At 31.4% G+C, this 17,953-nt stretch overlaps 1 protein-coding gene and 1 long non-coding RNA gene across 4 annotated transcripts in view; one reads left to right on the top strand and one right to left on the bottom strand.

Moving 5' to 3' along the window:
* Positions 1–112: 112 nt before the first annotated feature.
* LOC148597803 (uncharacterized) lies at positions 113–7,053 on the top strand. The gene is made up of 3 exons (XR_015918389.1): positions 113–210; positions 935–997; positions 2,392–7,053. It is a non-coding gene; the product is annotated as an uncharacterized LOC148597803 (long non-coding RNA).
* An 810-nt stretch (positions 7,054–7,863) lies between these two features.
* The window catches only part of LOC148597802 (uncharacterized), a 33,216-nt gene continuing 23,126 nt past the window's right edge, over positions 7,864–17,953 (bottom strand). For all 3 annotated transcript variants that reach the window (XM_088560579.1, XM_088560581.1, XM_088560580.1), the window contains 4 exons: positions 16,429–16,545; positions 14,706–14,840; positions 13,042–13,116; positions 7,864–8,697 (listed from right to left, as the gene is read on the bottom strand). In XM_088560579.1, the coding sequence (XP_088416705.1) occupies positions 8,554–8,697; positions 13,042–13,116; positions 14,706–14,840; positions 16,429–16,545 (471 nt within the window). In that variant the 3' untranslated portion in view covers positions 7,864–8,553. The remainder of the gene's footprint in view (positions 8,698–13,041; positions 13,117–14,705; positions 14,841–16,428; positions 16,546–17,953) is intronic.

Raw genomic sequence — 17,953 nt, 5'->3', positions numbered from 1 at the left:
ATCCAAAAATTATGTCAAGTACATCTGGGTCGATGAGCTCCCAGACTTATCGATCCTATAACCCAAATACTAACCAATCAAAACACTCCAAAAATCACCTTAAATAACCTGACCCACATCCTACGCGCAAGTCTACGTAATGTTATGTAGGCCGTAAGCAGAAGGGCGACATGACCTGACGAGGGAAACATCGGGACGGTGTCGGTTAAGGTAAGCTTTTCTGATTTTATAGATATAATTAATATTATCCATTTCATAGCTGAATTAAAATACTTTCACTTCTTATTTCAATTAAAAAAAATAAATCGTTAATATTAATTGATTTTTACCCACCTGCTAAACGTATCTTTTTGAAATGAAGGACTTTTTGGTTATGCAGAAAATTTACTGAATTAATAAGAAGTTATAAAAAACAATTTCAGAGAATAACAGATAATCACTTTGTACTTTATCAAGTTTTACACGTTGCAAGCGGAGCCAGAAACACACACACACACACACACACACACACACACACACACACACGCCTGTAACAAAATAGATATCAAAATGGCCGTGTTTGGTGAATGAACAACAAAAACATTAAAGTATAAATAAAACCTTTTTGAATTTACTAACAGAATAATTCATCGGTCAATTATTTAATAATTCATCAAAACAAATACTTCATTGATGAATGTAATGATACTATACTTTGAAATTACTAGTAATATAATTAACAGAAAAGAAGGTTCATTCTACAAATTCCACGATGTTAAAAAGCAAAATAAAAACATACGCAATCAAACAAACGTATAAAACTCATAAAGTAAAATCGAAACAAAAATTTCTCTCTTTTTTTATTTTAGCTGTCAATTAAATCTGTTTAGTTTGTATAGGCATAAAACTCTTCGCAAATTGTGCATTTCTTTATGTTCTTATTTGTTTATTTCAGTCTCAATGAGGCTGGGAAGGAAATGAGGTCAAAACGAAAGAAAAAAGATAGTATGATAACATCGTAAGTATCTTGACATTACCACATAGAAGAAGCAACAAACTATGCCTTAAATGTTGATATGTTGCATGTTTAATTTTGCAATATTTTTGTAGCCCTGTGAGTACAATAAGGTGAACGTATTTATCTTAATCAATATATTGCCAATCACAAAATTTTCAAAAACAGAAGAATCAAATCTTATATATTTATAATTTAACTATGCAAAGCATCACCTTTATTTTAAATTATGACTTCTCAAAACCTTCCTTTGAAAACATAGATTGAAAACATAGAATGGTTTGCAATGTCATTATGTTGCGATTATTTTTAAGTGTTGTGGTGCATGTATACAAATAAATAAATTTTCTTTGTGTTAAGGCTTAAAATCAAAATAAATTTGTTGTCTAGCTGGGCTTTTTGTCTCATAATAGTAATTTAACAACTTAGTGCATTTCATCTCGCATCAATCAATAACAATTTTATTTTTGGAATCAAATTCTCCTAACCTTTCCGGCCGTTTTATATTGAATACAATTAATTTTTACGTAACACAGAAATGTTAATTTTGTGCATATAATGAAAATAGCCTAAACGACTTTAGCAGATTGGCATGACATAGCAATATCAAATTTTGTACGTTTCATTCATTACCACAAAGGTAAATAACCGCACTAGCGAAAGTACGCCATTGGTCAATCCTTCTGAGGTCAGTGACACTAGTTATTTTTAGAATTGATCTAAAGATTGGAACGCATTGTCTTGCTTCTATTCAAGTTGGGTTAATGTCCTTATTTAAACATTTAAATTTCAACTGACAATTACACTTAATACTTAATTATTTTGATGTACAATTTTTATGTTCTTGGCCATCAATAAACAAGGATATTTCACCAAACAAACTAGTATAGATTAGTCTATGTAAAAATGTTGAATTAATTAGATTTCTAATATCGCTCTATTAAAAAAACGATTATATTTTCCTATCAAGTTTAATGACCTGATTTGTGTTCATTAATGCATTCGTTTGATTTATTAAAGGGTGTCATCCAATAGAATTAAGTACAAATAACCTCGCTGTTATTTAGTGCGCATCAGCAAACGCTCTTCCCAGATACGTGATGTTCGTAACGTCATAGCTGTTCTATCGGTCAATGAACTCGCATGGAAATCAGTATCTTTTCGCTTTAACAGGTCAATGACTTAGTTGAGTCAACTGTCATTTTTGGAAATTAATGTCTAAGAGAGAGAAATAGTATTTCTGGAATTGGACTTATCTAATGACATATTAAATGAAACCATATCATTTTCAATCAATTATAACACCAAATGTTAATCTAGGGGAATTAAATCAACTCTCTTCCAAATGAAGCTTATTCTAAAATTAACTAGAAATGACAAAGGCATCTGTTTTGTAGAAAAGACCTCAGATGAAATGAGAAGATATATCAAACCAATATTACCATCATCTAGATGAAATAGCAGGCATGGTATAAGATGATATAATAACCTGTGAACAGTCCTGTGATGCCTCTAAGAAATATGTCGCAACTGATGGACAACTCCTTAACATACCGAAACCATAGCTAAGCTATATACAGAATATTTCTGAAGTATACTAGGATCCCAAAATTAATAACTAACATTCGATGAAAGCATGATCCATACTTTAGACTTTTCTTCCTTGCCTGTGTTGCTGTGAGAACTAGACATCTTAGTGTGGTTTTACTGAAGAAAACAGCCATTCGTTGATCCAAGGTACTGCATGGTACTCTTGTGGAACAGAAAAGAAACAGATCATTTGACACCCTGTTTCGAATCTTACTTTATGTCATCAAATTCTAGTTTGTATCATTTTTATCAAATTCGTCGCTATAGATAATCCTGTAAAGATAATAGATCTCCGTGATTTGAATCAATTTGTGCCATATATTAAACAAGCTGTATATTTTGCTTAAATCATAAATGAATTCAGTGTGCCATAGGGACATTTTAAGTACGTTTTTTTAATTATGATAACGTGTTGTGTTTTGAATATGATAACTATCTGTGTTTTAACAGAATCTGTAAGGCAAGATTACATAAAATCATGCAAATAATAAATGAATACACATAGTCGAATTGGATACTATGTATCTATAGACTAAGTATGTTCCCAGAATGTATTTTAGTCGATGTTGTATTTCTTTTTGCTTTGACTAAACTTGGTTACCATTCTTATTATTAGGTTAATAAATAACAACTTATGAACAATGATATAGTAAAACAGGCGACTGCATTTGGGAACTTAAGTAAGATGATTTTCAAAGGCCAGTTATGTTGTAAGTGCGATGATTAAGTGATGTCTGAATTGAAAAAGTGAAAGTTGAAAGAGTTGAAATTTAGCCCAATAAATGCATGAAAACAGGGAAAATATGAATAAAAGTGAACTTCATTGGATCAAAAATGGTCACGTGTAAAAGCAAGAAACAAGTCATAATATTTTGTTGTACTTTTAATAGTTGTTATTTATCATTTTTGTTATTTTACAAAGAAACTCACCAGTGTTTAAAAATAATTCAGAGTATCGGAAAAAAAAATATAATAAGCTAAACATATTGGGATTTTTTTAAAAGTTACCTCTTTAATTTTTATTTTTTTTTAAAGTTCTAGTTAGTAATGAATGTTGGTCCTAGCACACAATTGTACTAACTTGTAAATAAAACGTTGTTTGTGAATGGAGTTAATGTAAACAGAAGATGTTCCCGCTGAAAAAAAATTCTATGTAAATAGCAAGTGTAATGATACTTTGTCTTTTGACTTGTAGAAAACTGATTTTTTTTTTTTGGCCAATGACGAACGAACGTAATCCAAAGTTGTTAATGTTTTTTCTCACTTCTATCCTTATTAGTTTAGAGTTTATGCCCGGAAGTGGATTAAGTTATTGCTCCACTTTAAAATGTACGAATGCGTTACAATGCAATTATAATCGGGGTTATTTGAGTGTTTTTGTTAACCGTGTTAGTTGGCTTAGATGGTTTTCTTAAAATAATTTGCTCAGGATAAATGTGTAAAACACATTCAGGATGAATATAACCGGCGAACGTTAATATAAGGTTGAGACACTGTAAATAAAATTTATAATGTCATACCTTGATGTTTCATTTTTTTTAATTGTAAATATTTCGGTGTTACTGTAAATTGCATTGATCACTTGCATACATGTATCTTTTTTTTCGTCTAACCTGTAGTTGCTTAAGAATCGATTATCAAAACCATGATTAAAATGTAAAAACTACTAAAACAATTCAAAAAGTAAAACTTATCAACAATTTTGCTTAGTTTAATTATTTTTTGGGGTAAAATACGGAAAATGCCAACCCCATTACATAACATTTCACGATGAGTTGTACCAAATCTGCTTATTGATTAAGATGTTTTTTTTCTGTTTGATAGCTTTTAAATTTCTTAAATATTGGTAGACGGCTTACCATTTTTGTAACTGTCATTTACACATGTATGAATATTTCCGGTGAACTGCTTAAACAAATATCCACATGCATATAAGTGTAGTATTTCACTATCTAGGAAATCATTTTCGTCCTGATTTGATAATAACCCGGTGACTTTTTTTTGGTATGGATGAATGAGCGATTTTATGACTTCAAAATAACATTGTGATGAAACCTGTAACATTGCAATGGTGGGATGGCGAGAGTATGATATTGCTTTGTTTCATTAGTATAGTGGGTTGATTTGACTCAGGACAAATGTTGTGCACATATGCATAGAATACATTTGAGGATGAATCTATCCGGTGACATTTCATTCCATATTAAGAACTTTTTTAAACAATTTGTGTGCTTACAATGAAATATTGTGACAATTAGAACAGGATGAATTAACCAGTGAACTTTTTGACATACAAATTGCATGACATATTCAGCAGTGCCATTTTTAATTCAGTTTGCTAGCCGGAAATGCAATTTAATATGAATCTGAATGTGATATTCATAAATAACGTGCGACACTCAAAACTTCATCTTTTCAAATATTCGTAGAATGAATATTCCCGGTGAACTGCTTAAATAGTTTATACTATAAACATTGCAAATTAATTATATATGAACTAGTGTACGAGTGATTGAAATCTATAGTAAATAGAACCTTTAATGTGAATACAACCCCGGTGAAACTAAGATTCGTGGATGGATGGATAAATGAAGACGTTGAAAGTTGTGACAAATACACGTTTGTAACTGAGAGAGGGAGAGAGTTAGGCATAAATATGTTTTGTATATTGTAATTGAAAAATTGTAGTTGTAGTGGCTTGATTTATTTTACTCAGGACAAATGTAGAAGCACATGCGCATTAGATACATTTGAGGATGAATCCATCCCGGTGATTTTTCATTGACTATCAAGGCTATTCATGTTCCATTATTATTAGAATCTCATCAGGAAACAGCTCGTGTTCGGTTGATAGTTTGAATTTCATCAAACTCATTTGTGTGATTGTTTTGGTAGAGAAATGTGTGAATGTAACCATTATGACTGGGATGAATATTCCCGGTGAAGTTATCGTTTATCATAAATGAAGTAGCATAATACATTTAACATTGTAATGTATGTTGTTTGATAGTAAGAAATTTATAATATAAATTTAAGATATATTATTGCCAGAAATGTTTTACATATGTAAAGCAATGATATCATGTGCTGTTGTAAATATAAATGACATAAAAAGCAACAACTTTTAAAAACTAGTGTAGTCTTATATAGCAACATATCGTATATACAAATTTTGTTGCTTATTTGACAAGTTTTTAATACAGTTTGAAAGTCACGGAAAAAAAGCTTTTACAACAAAGATTTTAGGAAATGCTTTTGCATTTTTAGAAGTCTTAAATAGCAACCATTATATACAATTGTCTTTATTTTGTTGCTTTTTCACTTGAAAGTCATGCGATGATCTCGTCACTATGTATAATGTTAATGTAAGCAAACTAAGATAAGTCTGTACAGTTATAACTAAAAATACTATGAACAGTAATTCCAATTAAATAATAACATTGACAGAAATTTTAGTGTAATGTGGATCTTTGCCAGTAGATGTAAATAGATAACCAAATATAACGTGTGATTTCACATCCAACTAGGTAAGTCCTGAATAGGATGGAATTAGATTGTAATGTAATAAGTATGAGAGAATGTTTTATGGACCAGAAATACCTGAAATTATGTATTGTTTTCCTTTCTTGGATTAAATTGTACAAATGTGTTATTAATAAACAATTTGGTTTTGAGTACTTCTTGTATATAATTTATTTTTGGATCTAGATCTTCCTATACATTTGATTCCTATGTTGCTGATGTACATCCTACCGAAATGTAGACGTTTTACATGATTGGTATTTTTGTATTATTGAAAATCTGAATCCACTTCACAGTTTGTGGCAACAAACTTACATTTTCTATACATTAATATTTTATTAATGTACTATCTTATTTCGTTGCATTGTAAAAACGTGAATTTAAGTTTTGAAAACTGTGATACTTTGTTATGACTATTATATAGAAGTACAGGAAACCCTGCATAATCTACACTTTATAATAAATGTAAGTTACACTTTCATGTACCTAGGTGTGTTGTATAGATTACTATTTCTTCCATGTTCAATTCCTGGCTTCTTCAGGTGCATTGTATATATCATTTTCTGTACTATTATAAGGTCTGGTATGATTTACTATGTATTCAAAACATTTCTCTACAAAAAAGATATAACACAGTCATCTATAGCTTCTTCTGGTACATTGTATACTGTGCATGTCTTACAAGAGCTTTTCATAAGGTTGTAGAACTAAAATATCTAAGATTACTTTACATAAAATTAATCAAGGTAAACAAAAGCAAGAAATATCCTTATGGATGCCAATATGAAGTTGATTATTAAAGTAATCATTTTTACTTTGTATCTTCTACCGGAAGAGGGGGATAGAACATGTTTTTAGGAAACTTGTTATACATCTGTTATTTAACACAATGTTAAACATATTGTTCAGACAATAATTCTTAATTAAAAATATTCTGGAATGATAAACTACCTTTATTTATTTATATCCCTATAAAATGTTTGATCAAATTAACTGATCCCAGGAATAAAAATACATCTGACACACTTTATTATCTAATGTGTGAGTGTGCATTCAATACACCTATTGTTGTTTTTTCCCCTAATATTTATCAGCTTTTTCTTTTTTTATTAAAAAATATCAGAGCAGTCAATTGTTGAAAAATATAAATTTAGTTGCCCTTTTCCTTATCCATAGTCCAAATTGTTGAATATTTCTGTGAATCATATGGAACTACCATTCAAGCTGTCTCAGCCTGAGAATTCAGATAGAACATGGTCATTACTTGTTGTATAGAATTTTAGAATCACTAGGTTACAAATGACATCTGTGCATTTATAAGGAGTGTGTGTATGATTATAATTTGAACTGTATGCACACCATTTGGAGCTCTATTTTTCAGGAAACTGTTAAAAAACTGATTGCACCCACCGTTGTAATCAATCAATTAACAGATAATGGGTGACATGCTCCTACAACATGAGAGGTTGGAATTTTTTTCCTCCATACCCAAATGGCACTAAGTCAGAAAAAAACTTGCCAGACAACTTCTATCACTGCTGGAGTGATGGGTGACTGACTAAATACCATGCAACTCTCCATGCTTGATTCTCAATATAAAATCATTCCCATGATGCCAATAAATGGTTTCCAAGGTCACAGAATAATTAACTTCAGATTTATAGAACAAGAGAACAGGAAGCTTATGCCAAAAGTCACACGACAATAAAATTTAATGGCCAATATATTGTTCAAATCTGGCAAAGAAACAAATACAATTAACAGATCAACTGCTGCCTTTTAAATTCTCATACAAAAAATATTACATCAATACATAAACACAAACTTAAGAAAGTCAAATACATATTGGTTATATAATTCAACATGATATTTGTTCTCCTTATAATCATTGCATAGACTTTCCATCAGCTGACATTATTATTTATTAAAAGTTCATTTTAATTATGATTAGGTGTTCAAGAAAAAAATATAAATAGAAAAACAACTAGTCCTCTAAATAAGGTCATACTCTCCGGAACTTAAATCTTCTCATTTTAAAACATAAACATCTTATCAGAATTCATAGTATCAATCGCCATGGTAATCCTATTCATACTTGATAAGTGTACTAGGAATCCAACTACGTACATCAGATACATCAGTTAGATGTCATAGGTGTCATCCTCATCCAGTTAGACATAAAAAATCTCACATGTTGCATTTGTAGTCAATCACTGTTGTTAGTCTCCTTCTTCAACACTGTTATAAATGAAGACAGCGTGAAATAATCTATCCTTATTAAATCTATAGTAAATCCTGAATTACTTGTCATGATTCAAGCTTAACATTCTGTTTTTAGTCACTCAACAGATACCTAGCTTTTAATCGAGTTATGAGCTTAACACCTGACATGCCAAGTCATAAATCCTTTCCTGTATCTAGTCCTGACCTCCGGGGTTTTAACTTCATCATGTACCAAGTGGTAACTCCTGTCTTAAGTCCCTTGCAGCATGAAATGCCATACATCTATTGATGTTATGTATTTGAACAAGCCCTGCTTGTCCACCACTAGCTACAAACATACAGGACTGTAGGTTTGGATTGACTTCAACCTGCAATGAAAGATAAACACTATTTGCTTAGGGTACATTTGAAAATTAATTATCTAAAATGGTGGTAATTAAATCAGTTAAGAGGGTGACCATGCCAAAACCAGGCAGTGGGCGGCACATTACACATTTTGTTTCCAAAAAATTTTCAACTATTTCATATTACAACTGCATCCTTTCTTAAATTTGAGTGTTGATTTTTGATAAACTTTTAAAAAGAAATAAATTACAAAGAAAGCCATGAAATTCATTGAAAAGGGGAGATAACTCTTTCGTTTTGTGCAAAGTTTGGTTGCTTTCTTAGGGAACTTTAAAATCATTTTCTGAGCCATCCACCGTCAATTTAAAAAAAAATATTTATACTATATGACATACATATACATATTTCAGTGACATAAAATTTTCCATGTACATCTACACCAAACTTTATGGGGAACTTGGGAGATTTCCACTTGAACTGCAGATCAAACTGAAAATGGTTGGATTTTGGCATAAATTAGCTTCTAGTGAAAATAAACTGTCTGGCAAATTATACAAATTATTATTCTACATGTGTGAACATGGTGAATGTAATTTTAAGTAGATTAACTATTTAAAATCTATATTTGATAACTGTGGACTCAGTGAAATATGGAATATCCAAGAGAATGTTGATGGTAATCTTATGAAAATTAACATTAAGCAGCGTCAGTTTATTCAAAAATGGTTTTCTGATATGAACAACTCGTCTAGAGGTGAATATTATTCTAATTTTAAACATGAATTTCAATTGAAGCCTTATCTTTTAAAATTAAAGTTGAGTTACCGGATAAATTTTTGTAGATTAAGGGTATGTAATATAAAGTTTCCCATTGAAACGGGGAGGTGGAGGAATATCCCAAGGGAAGATAGAATATGTAGAATTTGTGGAACTGGTCTTGGGGACGAATACCATTATTTTTGTGAGTGTAATAATAATGTAGTTTTAGACTTAAGAAGAAAGTTTATACCATCATATTATACAAGGTATCCAAGTAGAGAAAAAATGTATGGCATGATAAAATTTTGCAATATAAAGGTATTAATAAATGTATCGATATTCATGCAAAAACTGCAAAAGATATTTAATTAGATATGCTATTTGTATGCAATAATATTGTGAAAATATTGTCTTGATAACTTTATGTGTGATATTTTGTGTTTAGATGATCTAACACCTAGTATACATTTGCAGAACTGAAGATGTAATTTTTCAACATTAGCCTTATTTTCAAACCCCCAAATTTCCGAAGAGTATGTCAAAATAGGAACAACCAATACATCAAACAATTTTAATTGCAGATCAATTGGAATGGAAATATTTTGAATCTTTTTATATAGTGCATAAAGAGCTTTCTGAGCTTGATCAACCAATTTTTTCCGTGCTTGGACAAAATTTCCATTGTAATTAAATAAAAGACCCAAGTAAACATAGGAGTCTTTTATTTCTATATTTTGATTAAACAATTTAAAAGAAACATGTTGTTGTGATTTCCTTTTAGAGAAGATAACAACCTTTGTTTTTGCTACATTTACACTCAATTTCCAATCAGTACAATATTTTTCAAAGACAGAAAGTGCCTTTTGTAACTCTGGTGCCGACTCCGCAAAAATAACAGTATCGTCGGCATATAAAAGAATAAACAACTTTATATACATATTAAGGTTGTCCATAACCTTTTCACTCATCATTTTTGAACCATCCACAGAATTTTCAGACAAATATTCTTCCAAGTCATTAAGGTATAAGACAAAGAGAAAGGGAGATAACTTTTCTCCCTGCCTTACACCAATTTCACAAGGAAAGAATTCAGTTGTTAATTCCCCACTCTTAACACAAGACTTAATATCAGTGTACATATTTAATATAACATTAAACATTTTCCCACCAATATTATTTTTTACAAGTTTTCGCCAAAGTCCCACCCTCCACACAGTGTCAAATGCCTTTCTAAAATCTACGAAGGCACAAAATAATTTTTTATCCGAATTCAAATATAATGAAATTAAAGCATGCATGACGAACATACTATCCTGAACAGAATAACCCTTTCCAAATCCACCCTGGGCATCAATAATAATCCCAATCTCATCTGACAATTTATTAAGTCTCGAATTAAGAATAGAGGTAAACACTTTTCCCAGATTTGACATAAGACAAATTGCACGGTAATTATCTAAATTGCTTGGGTCTCCCTTGCTTTTGTATAATGGTTTAATTATCCCTGTTAACCAAGAGTTTGGAATAATCCCCGCATTAAGCACCAGATTGAAAAGTTTCATATAAATAGGCAGGAATTGATGTACCGTGCTTTTTATATATTCATTAACTACTTCATCGTCCCTGGGAACTTTACCATTGCATAAATTTTTCACTGCTGACAAAATTTCGTCTTCTGAGATTTCCCTATCTAAAATATCAATAATATTGTTATTCTCTATATTGTCTAATAAATCTTCAATATTGTCTTCCTCTGCATCATCGCTCTTATTTAGCGACTTAAAATATTCATACAATTGTTCAACTGTGATATTTACATCATTCTGAGACCCCCCTTTATCTAATAGTTTCAGAACTTTGACAAATCCCGTAAATCAGATTCTAGTTTATGTTGAAAATCTCTGAAACTTTTATTTAGTTCAGCCTTATATGCCTTCCCTGAAATCTTCATATCATCCCGGTTTTCTTTATTTTTTATAAAGCTATACCTATTCTTTGCCCTGTGAAATACTTTTCGTTTTTCTTTACATGCTGCATTTCTGAAGGGGTTAGGTCAAATGCTACAATTTTCAAAGTTCAAAGTTTAAATTTGAATAGATATGTCTATATTGAATGTATTATGTTTCAGAAAAGAAAGTGATGACAAGAGTCAACATTTTCTGACCTGACAGAGACATTTTGTCTCTTAACTAACTTAATTCAACTTTATTTAAATAATTGCTGCCTATCACTGAGTAGATTTTCACACCATTTGATAACTCCTTTGAATACAAATGTGTATTTGTCTTTATTAGCAAGACTAATCAATAAATCAATGACCCCTAAGCAACCTCATTTAAATACCTGTAGTGCTATGTATGTCTCTGGCATTTACAGTAAAATAGATTGTAGGTTTAAATCAGGTTTTGAGGTGATTTTTAGGGAAGATTCGACTGTACAAATTTACAAAAAAATTCCCATACCCTTACAATACTGATGGCCAACAGTTCAACATTATACATTTATGTCTGTCAAGACAAATTTTATTGATTATTTTTTAAGCTAGACTCCCACTTTTATATCAAAGCATTAGTTCTAATTCACATTAAATTTCATAAGTAATTTATTTTTATGATCATCCTATCCCTAGGTATTTTTAATCTCCAGGAATATGATATTGGCATTGACAGCCTTACCCATACTGATTTAAAGGACTGTAGATAATTACCATCTTAACTTTAAAACTGTAGCACAAAGTAATAATCATGTATAAATAGAGGACAAAGTCCTCATAATGATAATAAATACAAAGGATGAGGTACATTTACAGGTGATATTGGCCCCATTATTTTCCTGAAAATTGTTGTTTGAGTCAAAGCATACTTTTACTTGCTGAACAAAAGTGTTAAGTCATAATCATTTGGTCAAAATAGCTGGTTTTCTCAAATTTTACAAAACCAGGAAGTAAATTACCCATTCAAAATGAAATACAAAGGTCTGAGCCAAAGAAGTCTCATGTAACACCTTGATATTCTGAAGCGTTTTTGTCTATTTCATTGGAACTCCTGAAGATTTGGTGAGTCTATATTGGAGCAGGCACAGCAAATTTGGAAAAAAATGATCAATTTTGTACCATATTCCAGCTATTTTTGCATAAACTTGAGTTTTTAACAACTATATTTCACTTGTCATTTCTTAACAAGAACTAACTAAAAAAATTTTATATGGAAATGTTGTTTTCCCACATCAAGCCCTTATCATAACTGGTAACATTCTATGACCATGTTTAGAAATTCCTCTAATGATATAGTAATTTGATTTAGTGCAGCCAAAATGATTGAATAGTTTGAAATGAGAAAAACAAACTAAATGCAGAGTAAGCCAGTTTCGTATCTGGAACTACCCAGCACATACACAAGTCATCCAAAGTCTACTACTACTGGTTGTCATGGATAAGGCCACTCTAGCATAAAGCCATGTCCTCTTACAGGTTAAAGCAGTCTCATATTAGTCTATTAAGTACTTAATTAACAATTAAATTATTTGTCAGAAACAAAGAAATTGACTACTTCAAGTTTAAATGTTTAAACCAATTAGATCAGTACTCCATTCCTATGCAATATTCTTACCCTATGCATTGACTTCAGAGGAAACTGTGCTAAGCTCTGATCATCATTATCAAATAGCAATCTCCTCTCTAAGGTCTGAAAAACAAAACTAAAGATAAACAAAAATCTTCATTCTAACATCTGAAAACACAAGTGATAGGTTTACAAATCTGATAACTGACCCTCATTTCTATTTCATTCTTTTAGGGTAGAGCAGAAATGATTTTACGAGGTCTACAAACAAAGTGGAAATTGGCAAAATCCGAAGTAAATATACAGTAAAAAAAAGAATCATAATGTAAAAATCCAGATTTGAAATAGTGGAATTCCGCTAAAAAGTGGGAAAAAATCATGTCTGGTAAAAAGGAAGATGATAATAGACAGCAACAAAAAATTGCCTACAATGTATACTTTATCTTTATGTTCCATATAACATATTTGAAAAATCAATCCATCAAGTTGGAGTTAGAAAATTGTGACAAAAGTCACAGACAGACTGAGGGAAAGACAAAATGTTTCCAACATACCACCCATACTTCACAAAAATTACCATTTCTTCTGCTAATAAATCGAAGTTATGTAAGATAAGGTTGTAATATTTTGTTGTCTATATGAAAATACTTATGTGTGAATGAAAACAGGGAATATCTAAGAAGATAAGAGACCCCACCCCCCAGATGTTTAACCCAGGGACAAATTTGGACACAAAATTCAAGCTTGGTACAGCTTTGAATTTGGTTCTGATTAAGTATTTGACTCAAAATATTTAAAAACAAAAAAGCTTGTATAACAGTCATAAAAGCTAACAAACTATTCACCAAAGTTTCATAGACATTTCTTGAAGCATTTTGAAGCTATTGTGCAATTATGGGAATTCCCCAATTTTTTATGAATCAAGTCCAATAAATTGAAAACAGAAGATTAGAAATTCATAACAATTGAAGAGAGAGCTAACATCAATAGAAGTTTCATGAAAATGGATACAAGCACTACTGAGTTATAGTCTGAAAACTGTGAATTCCGCTGTGAAATAAACAATATACCAAAGTTTCATTGACATAATTTGCTGCATGAGTTTTGAGTCACCATCTGAAAACATAAAACCTCCCTATTTTTTGTATAAAGTTACTCAAAAACGAATGAGCAGAAATTTATTAAAATCTAAATGGAGTTTTCATCAATAGAAAAAAACAAAAGTATCACCAAAATTCGTGAATGTAATTTTAAATCTAGACAGATGTCCGTATAAAAAAGGAAAAACAACAAAAAGACAGAAAATCTAAAATAAACAAGAGCAGCACAAACCCACCCAAGAGTAGATGGAAGTAAGGTGCTCTAGAAAGCTTCTCGCCATACATCCACTGTCCAGCAAAAAACACGAAAATCTATGACAAATGTCATTGGTTAATTTTTTAATTCAGATCTTACTATATCTTTGATTCTAATACTGTCGATGTGAGGTTATGCCTTGAAATACATGTACAGCATATTGAAATTTGCAATATACCAGAACAGTATTTTTTGTATTTCACTGTGGAAACAAATATGGCATAATGATCCACAAGGTCATGGAGATGATAGTGAAACTATTGAAACCATGATTTCAGTCTTTTACAATGAATGTAAGCTTGAAAGAAAATTTCCAGTAAAAAACAAATAAACAAGGTATAACATATATAACTCACCATATTTTGTGTGAATTCTAGATAGTATTTATTGACTGTTTCCTGATAAGTTTCTGTTTGGTGAACTGGTGATCTCTGAGTAGAGCTTTCTCCTCTGTCTGTAGACTTGGGTATCATTCTAACTTTAGACAGGAGCTTTTAAAAGGGAGGGAACACTGATTGTGATTAAGTGAAATATTTTGTTCAATTATTTTGCTGATATTTCTTCATGGAAAGGTACTCTTACATACCTATCTTAAAAACAAATATTTAAGTAGCAGTCTTGAAAAAAAATCAGACAGAGGGAGGTTAATCATGTATGTCAAAAACCCACCGAATTCAGTTTTATTTCTTGTTCAGAAACAATTACTGATCACATAACCATTCTTAGATTTTCATTTGGTTGTTTCACTTCTGGGATAAAAAAGTATATCGATTCTACATGAAATTGGCACTTTGTAAGAGTTATCGTTCTTGATTTGGTATCATTTGGTTGATTTTTATGAGTTTCTAAAAAGTGCAGAATTCAGAAATGATTATCCTTATGTGAAAGTATCAGACTGAAAAAACATCGTTTGGTGGGTTTCCTTCACTATGAATCCCTTTAGCATTTGCAGAGTCTGAATTTTATGTGGACTTATACTTAAATTGTTTTGAATATATCAAAAAACTTGTGTAGGTAAGTATACATTTCACAGTTAAACATGACCAATTAACCTCCTTTAAATGTTTTTTTGCAGTCTCATGAGAATGCTGAGTTTTTTTTTCATGAGTCATGTATAAATCAAATGTTTTGCTGGGCACAGCTTGATATAACCCTGTCAAACCCTGAACAGTTGGTGCAAGTATGGACACACCATTCAAGCTTGATCCAGCTTTGAATTTTTTTAGATTTTTTTCACAGGAAAAGAATTTGACCAGAATCAAAGTGGCCCCTTTTTGGCCACCAATTCATACATGGTTCCAGTCACAACCCTGGGAAGTAATCCCTGCCTTCCTTTAAAGGTATGGACCCTCATAGCAGAATTCAAGTCATTGTCCACACATAATGCAAATCTTGTTTCTAACAACTTTTTTGCCCCTAATTACTAATTTGTTAAAATCACATCCTTAAAAACCAATCCCAGTCATCTGTCTGTGGAATAGCAGCTTGTGGTACAATTTTAAAGAGATCCGTTCACTTTAAGTGAAGTTTTTGCTCATACATAATGAAAATATTTGTTTCTGACACCTTTTGGGTCCTTAATTCCAAAACAATTTAATTGACAACCCCAAAAATGAATCACAGCCTTTATCATATATGGTATTGCACCTTCTGGTACAATTTTAAGGAGATCCATTCACTGCCCAGATGTTGTCCACACATTATAAAAACACTTCTCACCCCCTTTTTGACACCTAATTCTTACATCACAACCCCCAAAATATACCACTGTCTTTCTCATGGTTCATTTATACTCAAGTTATTTTTTGGATAACATGAAAATGCTTTTTTCTGTCCCCTCTTTGCCCCTATTCATTGATAATAGGTTCAAATGACAACCTTAAAAATATAATAAAGCCTTTCTTTTGTGGTATGGCACCTAATGGTATAATTTCGTGAAGTTCCAAGTTATGTCTGGAAACCAAATCGTCTACAGATGCCAGAAAAAGACAACACAAGCAAAATACCATTATAGGAAGGCAATTTTTTTCACAGTTGAATAAAAAATATTGACTTGATTTTTTTTTATAATGATCATACCATCCTTGATTTAGGTGGCTTCTTTTCACCATGAACTGCTGGATAATATGTCGCTACAAGGTTACCATGGAAATCACAGCCTAGCAACATAGAGTGCCAGTTAGACACAGATAAATCCTGCAATGAATATAACACTATACATAACCAAGTACTCCATTGCTTTGACAATCATGAAACTGTACAGCTATTCAGACAGGGAAGATGGCAATGTATTGTGAAGTAAAAAATGTAGTGATGAAGAAGGAATGCACAAAAAATTTGTGACATTTGCTTTGTAATAAGTCACACTGGTTGTAAAATTATCATTGATCAGGACGAAGTATCAATGTAGATGCTAAGAAATATGAATGGTTAAAAATGGTTCTGTCAGAAGTGACATACTCCAGGAATGACATAAGGAAATGATTGTGTGAATATTTGATGAAGACACAGTGTGTATTTTAGTAAGTCTATATTCCTGTACATCAATACTGCAGCAATATAATGCCATTCAATATAGGAGCGCATTATCAACAAAGGAACATCTACAAATTCACTTGATATTTAAGCACTAATAACTCTGTCCCTCATAGGCAAAGCCTAAATTCATATAACTTCAATACGGTGAAATACTTTGGACACCCTGTTTTGGATTGAAAGTAGCAGCAGTACTTGCAGTGCTTTAATGTCATTTTAAAATTGACTTTTGACTAATAGAAATACTGAAAATGTACTAATTTTTGGCGTGTACTATTTTTCATTTTTTTTTTCACGGTGGACAAAAAAGCGCGAAAAATAGTACATGCAAAATTAATTTATAACACTAAATTATGCTAATCATTTTTTGAATCCGTGAACATGCTCAATCGATATTATGCGCAAAAATTAATATGTTTACAGTACCTTTAACCAATAATGATTTCCAAGGTGTTTCCTTACAGCTAGGAATAATTACATAACTGTATAAAAATATAAAATGAAAACTGTACACAGGCAAATGTGCCACACATGAGAATCATACAAATATGATAATCATGTTTCAGTTTATATATGGTAATCGCATGATTATCATAAAATAATCATATGTTTTTCACAAACATATGATAGTCATATGTTTTCAAGCCAAAATTAACATATGATAATCATATGCCTATCATATGTTAAACATCATATGATTATCATATGAATCAAGCACCATATAATTATCATGTGTGGTACATTTGCCTGTGTAGGTGATTTCAACAACTTAACTGATAGACCATTGCAAAATTACCCAGACTCCAATGACAGACCAGTGATGACCTTCCCAGACTCCACTGATAAACAACTGAGTGCTGACTTACCCAGACTCATTTGACAGACCAGTGCAAACCTACCCAGACTTCATTAATAGACTAGTGCCAAATTACCCAGACTCCATTGACAGACTAGCGCTGACTTATCCAGACTCCATTGATAGACAGTGCTAACTTACCCAGACTCCATTGATAGACCAGTGTTAACCTACCCAGACTCCATTGATATACCAGTGCTGACCTACCCAGAC

Source organism: Perna viridis, chromosome 14 (genome assembly GCF_037379345.1).
Source record: "Perna viridis isolate PV_CMFRI_1.1 ecotype Kerala chromosome 14, ASM3737934v1, whole genome shotgun sequence".
Classification (NCBI taxonomy): Eukaryota; Metazoa; Mollusca; class Bivalvia; order Mytilida; family Mytilidae; genus Perna; species Perna viridis.
Note: the sequence above shows the minus strand (reverse complement) of the source record. Positions and strands in the feature narration are given on the sequence as shown.